Below are 9,938 nucleotides of genomic sequence, written 5' to 3'. Positions count from 1 at the left end.
CCACACATTGACGATCATATCATGCTGGTATCCGACCGACACTATGTACTTGGAGCTCGGGGAGAACGCCACGCAGGCGACGCCGTACTTGTGTTCTTGCAGTTCCGCCACTTGTGTTCGTTCCGCCACATCCCAAACCCGCACGGCAGGCATGTGCCCGCTCTATACAAAGGAAGGGCGACAGATCAGACACACAAGTCTGCAGATTTCTACTTCACAGTCCAAATAAATTCACATGTTTAACAACTGCTTACATAAAACCATCATTACGGCAAGTCAGACACATAAAATAGCTGTCTGTCAGGGGGGCATTACCCCCAAATCCTCCAGAAACATGGCTCAACTGAGCGTATACATGTATATTTCACTAGGATGAGGGCTACCCTTAAACTCTGCTTGCAAAACTTGAAGACAGAAAAATAAAATTGCTTGCTTGACGAATACTGGATCAATTCGTAAGGGATTTCCAAGCTATACGGTGCACACCAATGGAGCAATATCCAACGGATTATTTTGTAGAGAGAAATAAGCGTGGGACTAGCCCCAACCTTGTTTGAGTTGCATAAAAAAAAAAAAAAAAAAAAAAAAAAAAAAAAAGTGCTTTACTCACCTTCCTTGGGTCCAATGCGGAGTCTCTGCTGCAATTAGTAACAATTATTGTTTGCAGCACTGATGACTTGTTGACAGCGCTGCAGTCATACTGTGAGCGGAGCGGCTTGTGATTTCTAAATGGGCAAAACTGACAAGCACACAGATTTCCTGACAGCGCTGCAGCAGCAGAGACTCCGCTCTAGACCTGGGGAGGGTGTGTAAAGCGCAGTTAATTTAAACACTCTGCAGCAGGCAAAGAGGGGATCTTTGAAACCGGAAAATCTCCTTAGCGGGTCTGTTCACATCTGGGATAATTATGTCATACAGACAGTATATGCAAAAAAAAAAAATCTCAGGTAAATTGGAGAGTTCCAGGACTGAGCAATTTTCAATGTTCCCATAAAAATGAAGGGATGATGTCAGTTATATATGGCCACCTCTCCGTTCCCCACGAAATTATGGTTCCCTGCGCTATAATTAAGGTCAAGCCCTATATATGGGATTTGTTGATATATTCGGTCGAGTTCTCCCATAAATGTCGGTTGTGACCGAATATTATTGCTAAACATGTAGGATAAAGATCATATTAAAATTAGTGATGAGCGAGCACTACCATGCTCAGGTACTCTGTACTCGTAACTAGTGATGAGCGAGCACTACCATGCTCAGGTACTCAGTACTCGTAACTAGTGATGAGTGGGCACTACCATGCTCGGGTGCTCAGTACTCGTAACTAGTGATGAGTGGGCACTACCATGCTCGGGTGCTCAGTACTCGTAACTAGTGATGAGTGGGCACTACCATGCTCAGGTGCTCTGTACTCGTAACTAGTAATGAGCGGGCACTACCATGCTCGGGTGCTCAGTACTGGTAACTAGTGATGAGCGGGCACTACCATGCTCGGGTGCTCAGTACTGGTAACTAGTGATGAGCGGGCACTACCATGCTCCAGTGCTCAGTACTCGTAACTAGTGATGAGTGGGCACTACCATGCTCGGGTGCTCTGTACTCGTAACTAGTAATGAGCGGGCACTACCATGCTCAGGTGCTCAGTACTGGTAACTAGTGATGAGCAGGCACTACCATGCTCGGGGGCTCGTTACGAGCACCAATAACCCAGTGCATGGCAGTACTCGCTTATCAGTAAGTGCTTAAAAGAAAATAAAATGAAAAAAATCGCGAGTTTTTAGAGGTTTACATAAGAGTAACTTTAACTTTGATCATTGGAAGTTACTAATTATTTTTTTGTGTAGAAAATAATACACCACACAAACAATAAGTGTTTCCTATTAGGCAGGACAATGCCCTGTAAGGATTATTCCTCGTGCATATTAAGCTTTACAGAGCGCAGGATTTTCAACTGTTTCCTAATAAAAATATGATAATACTGTCACTAATACTACAGGATCGGAGCCTCGAAATCCTATTAGAAGCGCATGATAATTTCCCCCTCTCCCCTGTGGTCAGGAATCCCTGACAAATTGCTAAAATCAGAAAAGCCAAAACTATTACAAGGATGGAAGTCTTGCGCAGAAGCAGTGATTTGTGGATGACCGCTGGAAGCCGGGAGTAATGACAGGCTTTATTTTATGCTGTACATTGGAACTTGTGAATTTTTAGCCGATTTGGTGACTTGTCAATATGATTTCATCTACTTTAATAGACTAAAGTCTGCAAAATCTGGGACAAGCTAAATATAAACCTAATCCTGGAGAAGCGCGCAGAGACTAGATGGAAAGAACGACTACCAGCATCTGCACTGCCAGCAATGTACACCACACGGGAAAACTAAATGTCAACGATGAGCACGGAGGGCCCTAAAGACATCTAATATCACCTTACAAAATGATTCAAAAACAAATATGAGCGGCACAGTGGCTCAGTGGTTAGCACTTTAGTCTTGCAGCGCTGGGGTCCTAACAAATCCCAACAAAGGCAAAATCTGCAAGGAGTTTATATGTTGTCCCCATGTTTGCACGGGTTTCCTCAATGTACGCCGACTTCCTCAGGTTACGCCAGCTTCCTCACGGTGCGCCGGTGTCCCCAAGGTACGCCGCTGTCCCCAAGGTGCGCCGCTGTCCCCAAGGTGCGCCGGTGTCCCCAAGGTGCGCCACTGTCCCCAAGGTGCGCCGGTGTCCCCAAGGTACGCCGGTGTCCCCAAGGTACGCCGGTGTCCCCAAGGTACGCCGGTGTCCCCAAGGTACGCCGGTGTCCCCAAGGTACGCCGGTGTCCCCAAGGTACGCCGGTGTCCCCAAGGTGCGCCGGTGTCCCCAAGGTGCGCCGGTGTCCCCAAGGTGCGCCGGTGTCCCCAAGGTGCGCCGGTGTCCCCAAGGTGCGCCGGTGTCCCCAAGGTGCGCCGGTGTCCCCAAGGTGCGCCGGTGTCCCCAAGGTACGCTGCTGTCCCCAAGGTACGCTGCTGTCCCCAAGGTATGCCGGTGTCTCCAAGGTACGCCGGTGTCTCCAAGGTACGCCGGTTTCCTCCCACACTCCAAAGACATAATGATAGGGGTAGCAATTTCCACCGGGCTCTGGAGTTCGCCATTTGATAAAGGTGATGGTCACAGACACACCGCCGACCTATGCATTATGGATGTAGTCCAGTACAGCACTTGGCCACCCCTGTAAATCCCATAGATGGTTACTAATTTGGTGCCGATCAAGTAGGATCCTCCCTTCATTCAAATTGGGAACTCTTAGCAAATCGACAACTGAACCGGATCACACAGCAGTGGGATGAATGTTTACGGTGGACCAGACTTAACGGAACGTTTTTCAATAACAGACATACATTGGGCAAACAAAAAAAAAGTACTTGCCTCTCCAGTAACCAAGAACTTTCCATCTGGGGAAAACGCAAGAGCGGTGATCGTTTTTCTGAAAGAAGAAATGTCAGCATGTCAGTACATTCCTCATCAATAAGACATAGGCAAGGACTACAATAGGACATGACAAGTCTAAGAATGGGCAACCAACCCAAAACATTACACTGCATTAACAACTGACGACAACATAATTTTTTAATTTTTTTGTTTGAGAGGGTGCACCCCAATAACAATTCTTCCCCTGTTGTAGGGTGCTAATATTAGGCAACATCATACGGTTTGTACTCAAATAAGTCCAAGATGTAAGGAAGTTTCAGGTCAGGTCAACTGTTCTTAGCGAACTCATGGTGGACTTTAGTAGAACGGCAATGGTGGCACTGATCAGTCTGCGCATGCGCAGCCACCGGCACCATTTTCATGAGGACTGCCAAGAGATCTATCTGCACTAGCGCCCCTGCAGCTAGGACGGCAACAGGATTAAATATAAATAAGGATGAAGAAAGGACACCCTAGAGAGCTGAAGACCCTTCCACCAGTCCCGCCCCAATGCACGAAGATATGAATAGAAGAAAACTTCAAACAGATTAAAGAAAATACACAAAATGGATTTCTTCAATCCAATATGGCCCGGTCTGCTGATAAGTTTTCTTTAAAGTACAGTGTGGAGGTGTGCGCCAGCACTTAAAATCCTCGATGGCACCCGCCCCCTGTGCTAGCGCTAACTCCTCTATTAACTAATGGCTGCATTTTACATCGATACAGCCAGCGCTTAGAGGGGCAGAGCCAGCAAAAAGGAGCTGGTCCCATTTTGGAATGAGGGGACGCCGACAGTGCTTAGTAGAGGGGGGCAGCACCAACACAAGAAGCGGGTGCCATCTTTGAAACAGAGGGGATGCAGTCAGAAGGCACTTAAAGGAGGTGTTATAAGCACTGGGAGTAGGTTCCATCATCGAATCTTAAACAGCAAGGAGGTAGCCGGTAAAATCAAAGAGAGCAAGTCCATCTTTGATTTAGAGCAGATGCAGCCAATACTTAGCATAGGGAGCAGTCTATATTGTACTCTGTACTCCGGTCCAGTGCCCCGAGCCCTACTAAGCAGGGGCAGCGCCCCGAGCCCTACTAAGCAGGGGCAGCGCCCCGAGCTCTACTAAGCAGGGGCAGCGCCCCTAGCCCTACTAAACAGGGACAGCGCCCCTAGCCCTACTAAACAGGGACAGCGCCCCTAGCCCTACTAAACAGGGACAGCGCCCCTAGCCCTACTAAACAGGGACAGCGCCCCTAGCCCTACTAAACAGGGACAGCGCCCCTAGCCCTACTAAACAGGGACAGCGCCCCTAGCCCTACTAAACAGGGGCAGCGCCCCTAGCCCTACTAAACAGGGGCAGCGCCCCTAGCCCTACTAAACAGGGGCAGCGCCCCTAGCCCTACTAAACAGGGACAGCGCCCCAAGCTCTACTAAACAGGGACAGCGCCCCTAGCCCTACTAAACAGGGACAGCGCCCCTAGCCCTACAAAACAGGGACAGCTCCCCTAGCCCTACTAAACAGGGACAGCTCCCCTAGCCCTACTAAACAGAGACAGCGCCCCTAGCCCTACTAAACAGGGACAGCGCCCCTAGCCCTACTAAACAGGGACAGCTCCCCTAGCCCTACTAAACAGGGACAGCGCCCCTAGCCCTACTAAACAGGGACAGCGCCCCTAGCCCTACTAAACAGGGACAGCGCCCCTAGCCCTACTAAACAGGGACAGCGCCCCTAGCCCTACTAAACAGGGACAGCGCCCCTAGCCCTACTAAACAGGGACAGCGCCCCTAGCCCTATTAAGCAGGGACAGCCTGAACACAACTAAGCAGGGGCACAGACCTCTCTTATAGCCCTACTACCCAGGGACAGTTCTCCTATAACCCTACTACCCAGAGACAGCTGTCATATAGCCCTACTACCCAGAGACTACGGTCATATAGCCCTACTACCCAGAGACAGCGGTCATATAGCCAAACTAGCAAGAGACAGCTCTCTTATAACCCTACTACCTAGGGACAGCTCTAGTATAGCCCTACTAGCCTGGAACAGCTCTGTATAGCCCTACTACCTAGGGACAGCTCTGTATAGCCCTACTACCCAGGAACAGCTCTCGTAGAGCCCTACTACCCAGGGACAGCTCTGTATAGCCCTACTACCCAGGGACAGCTCTGTATAGCCCTACTACCCAGGGACAGCTCTGTATAGCCCTACTACCTAGGGACAGCTCTCGTATAGCCCTTGGCCAGTTTGTGCATTGCAGCCCATGCTTGTACCATGTTGCATATAGATCTGTGTGAGCCCTTACAATCACAAGAGGTCCTTTGAAGGCAACCATAATGCTAATGTGACTCTCGGTGAAAAAGTGTTCAACACCCCTGTTAACCAAACATCCGATCTTGGTCTTACAAAAGCTCTCCAAATTCATGGAAACTCACCGGTGAAGCTGTAATAAAAGGTAACTCCTATCTATTTTGACACCCATTATTTTAGAATGGGATGGCCAAGTGTTCTTACACCTTTGTCCACATAATACCGTGTATACCTAGGAAGTTTTCATTTTTGATTTGTAGACGCAACATAGGCTGCATTTACTTAGAATGGTAAACTACAAGGCTATGTGCCCACGCTGCGGATTTGCCGCGGATTTTGCCGCGGATTTGCCGCAGATTTCCCGAAAATCTGCAGCAGCGGCACTTCCAAGCCATTTCAATGGCATTTTGGAAATGCTGTGTCCATGCTGCGGATTTTTCTGCTGCGGATTTGCCGCGGATTTGCCGCGGATTTTGATGCGGAAAAATCTGCAGCATGTCAATTGTTTGTTGCGGATTTTGGTGCGGATTTAGGTATAGAATGGGGAAAAAAAAAAAAAAAAATCCGCATCAAAATCCGCGGCAAATCCGCGGTAAATCCGCGGCAAATTGCATGAAAGTCGCGGATTTTCATGCAGAAAAATCCGCAGGTACATTCTACCGTGGACACATAGCCCAAGAGTGCCAGGGCGAGGGCCAGGCTTGATGTTGGCAGAACATTTTATTAAACCTACTATAAAGTGAGCCTGGGTGTCCTAACTCAAATACAGGATCTGTGATGTTTTACTAGTAAACTAAATCTACAGGAATAACTATAACAGATGGGAAAGCATGATAAAGTTGTGTCATTTTCCATGAGTAATAACAGCAGAATCACAATTGTCCCTGTACCGGGAGAATCAGATTTACCATTTATGTGATTGGTATTAATCCAGAAGGTTTTTAAGGTGCAATAATGCAATAAAAGAAAACTAAAAAAAAAAGTTTTTCAGGCCTCAAGCATAAAAGCAAAGCCCCAGATAAGGCGACACCTGGAGTCCTGCAGCCGCCACATGTTACCTCTGTAAGTACGGCGGCAGTGTGTCCTCCTCCAGAAGCAATGCATCGAGCAAAGCATACCTGTGCTGTATAACACGCAAAAGGGAATGGTATGATTGCCTTTTTCTCACACATTCCTTAAGAACTCATGAGAAAAAGCCAGTAAACAAAATCGGAGGCATTATTGTGACAAGTTGCATCAAGTTGTGATAACACGGTCAGACTTGTAAAGAATTTAAAGTCTGCAATTTTAGTTTGACAGATCCTTCTAATTCCTCTACATAAAGAAAAAGGGGGGGGGGGACAACAGTTGTAAGATGTTTTTGATTAAAACAGCACAAAACTATCTACAAGATAGTAAAGCGGATAAAAAGAAGTGTAAATTAGGTTCTGAGTCTGCAAATAAGCACAGAATGCTTTAATAATTTATCATAAAGACGCATCTCAAAGTGAAGACCAAAGAAGAATGAAAAAAAGACAAAGCTTCACAAAGAGCATTTTATGTAGGCACAAATCTGCTGTTTAGATATTCAAGATGCATAAAAAAGATTATCTAGCACACAAAGTAATTACATTTTTTTTACAATTTTTTGCTTGTGATTTTTTTTATTCATGCAATTATGAAAATTGTTTAAAAACCATAAACTGCAAAAAAAAAAAAAAAAATATACATTTTGGGGACATTTTGCTGTGGAAAAACGGATTTGTGTGTACTCACCGTGAAATTGTTTTCTCTTAGCCATCATTGGGGGACACAGGACCATGGGTGTTATGCTGCCTATCCATAGGAGGACACTAAGTAAATGCAAAAGCATAGCTCCTCCTCTGCAGTATACACTCCCTGGCCGGGCCAAGCAGCCTCAGTTTTAGTACACAAGCAGTAAGAGAAAAAGCAGTAAAAACTTCTCAACAGAGGAACATGAGAAAAGAAGAGTCATAACCAAATAAGGTACTGAGAGAACCAAGGCCCAACAGGGTGGGTGCTGTCCCCCCCAATGATGGCTAAGAGAAAACGATTTTACGGTGAGTACACAAAAATCCGTTTTTCTCTGACGCCTCATTGGGGGACAATGGGACGTCCTAAAGCAGTCCATGGGGTCCATGGGTGGGAAACATAAAAGAAGACAACACAACCCAAGGACTAGGAACCCGTCCCAGACAGCCTGGAGAGCCTACTGAGAGAGGTGCTCTACTGCCGTTTGCAGAATTTTCCTACCTAGATTTGCCTCAGTTGAAACCTGGGTATGGACTCTGTAATGCTTTGAAAACGTATGTAGGCTAAACCATGTCGCAGCCTTACACACCTGTTCCACTGAAGCCTGATGCCGAATGGCCCACAAAGCGCCAACTGCTCGCGTGGAATGAGCCTGCAGCCCACTAGGAATGGGCTTGAGTTGCAAGCGATAGACTTCCTGGATCGCAAAGCGAATCCAGCGAGCCAGAGTTGCCTTTGAAGCTACCTGTCCCTTCTTAGGCCCCTCAGGAATGACGAACAAAGAGTCAGTTTTCCTAAAGGGGGCTGTCCTGGATATGTAATATCGGAGAGCTCTGACGAGGTCTAACGAATGCAGAGACCTTTCCACCCTATCAACTGGGTGTGGACAAAAAGGAAGGCAGAACAATGTCCTCGTTCAAATGAAACGGGGTAAGAACCTTTGGAAGGAAATCCGGAAGGGGGCGCAGAACCACCTTGTCCTGGTGAAAGATCAGAAAAGGCTCGCGGCAAGAGAGTGCTGCTAGCTCCGAAACCCGTCTGATGGACGTAATTGCCACCAAGAATGTTACCTTCCAGGACAGAAGAGCAAGGGAGGATTCCTTGAGGGGTTCAAAGGGAGACCTCTGGAGACCGTCCAGAACGAGATTGAGGTCCCATGGTTCCAGCGGCCGTTTGTACGGGGGAACTAGTTGGGAAACGCCCTGAACGAAGGTCTTGACTTGCTGTTTTTGAGCCAGGCGGCATTGGTAGAAGATTGAGAGAGCTGAGACCTGCCCTTTAAGGGAACTGAGAGCCAACCCCGCTTGCAAGCGAGACTGTAGAAAGTCGAGAATTCTGGGGATGGCCAGAGGCATAGGCTGGACGTTTCCCTGCACCATGAAAGGAAGATTTTCCACGTACGGTGGTAAATGCGGGATGAAGCAGGCTTTCGGGCGCTGATCATGGTGGAAATAACCGGGGGGGAGAATCCCGCTCTTGTTAATACCCAGGTCTCAATGGCCATGCCGTCAGCTTCAGGGCTCTGGAGTTCTGATGGGAAATGGGCCCTTGGGTAAGCAAGTCTGGGATGTCTGGAAGGCGCTACGGTGCGTCTGTGAGCATTTGTACTAATTCGGCGTACCAGGCGCGCCTGGGCCAGTCCGGTGCTATCAGTATCACCGGGACTCCCTCTGCCTTGATCTTCCTGATCACCCAAGGCAGCAGGGGTAGAGGTGGAAATATGTAAGGCAGGCGGAAGTGGTGTCAGGAGCAGACTAGAGCATCCGCGCCGATGGACTGCGGGTCGAGTGACCTGGCTATGAACTCGGGTACCTTTGCATTCAACCTTGAGGCCATTAGGTCCACGTCTAGTGTGCCCCAGCGAGTGCAGATGTGTAGAAACACATCTGGGTGGAGAGACCATTCTCCGGCGGCCAGGCCTTGGCGACTTAGAAAGTCTGCTGTTCAGTTCTCTATCCCCGGTACGTGTACCGCTGATAACACTGATCCCGGCGATTCGGCCCAGCTGAGGATCTTGTGGGCCTCGAGATAAGCCGCTTTGCTGCGGGTGCCCCCCTGCCGATTGATATAGGCTACAGCTGTCGCATTGTCCGATTGGACTCGAATCTGACGACCCACTAGCAGAGGGCAGAACGCTCTGAGCTCGAGGAAGATCCCGCGGAGTTCCAGGATGTTTATGGGTAGGAAAGACTCCTGGGGCGTCCAACGTCCTTGAGCAGTGTGGTGCCGGTACACTGCTCCCCAGCCTAGGAGGCTGGCGTCCGTGGTCAGGACCAGCCAGTTCACTGGGAGAAAAGATCTCCCCTTCGATAGGGATCAGGACCGAAGCCACCAGCGGAGTGCGTACCTGACTGAAGGCGTTAGGTGAAGATGTCTGTCCAGGGAGAAAGGGCTCTTGTCCCAGGCCGCTAGAAGGGCTAGCTGCAGTGGGCTGAGGTG

At 48.5% G+C, this 9,938-nt stretch overlaps 1 protein-coding gene across 1 annotated transcript in view; it reads right to left on the bottom strand.

Moving 5' to 3' along the window:
* The window catches only part of MAPKBP1 (mitogen-activated protein kinase binding protein 1), a 206,699-nt gene that overhangs the window by 92,667 nt on the left and 104,094 nt on the right, over positions 1-9,938 (bottom strand). The window contains exons 4-5 of the mRNA XM_075330612.1: positions 3,409-3,466; positions 1-162 (exon numbers count right to left, since the gene is read on the bottom strand). The exon at positions 1-162 is cut by the window's left edge and continues 9 nt beyond it. Coding sequence (XP_075186727.1) covers positions 1-162; positions 3,409-3,466 — 220 coding nt within the window. The remainder of the gene's footprint in view (positions 163-3,408; positions 3,467-9,938) is intronic.

Source organism: Anomaloglossus baeobatrachus, chromosome 12 (genome assembly GCF_048569485.1).
Source record: "Anomaloglossus baeobatrachus isolate aAnoBae1 chromosome 12, aAnoBae1.hap1, whole genome shotgun sequence".
NCBI lineage: Eukaryota > Metazoa > Chordata > Amphibia > Anura > Aromobatidae > Anomaloglossus > Anomaloglossus baeobatrachus.
Note: the sequence above shows the minus strand (reverse complement) of the source record. Positions and strands in the feature narration are given on the sequence as shown.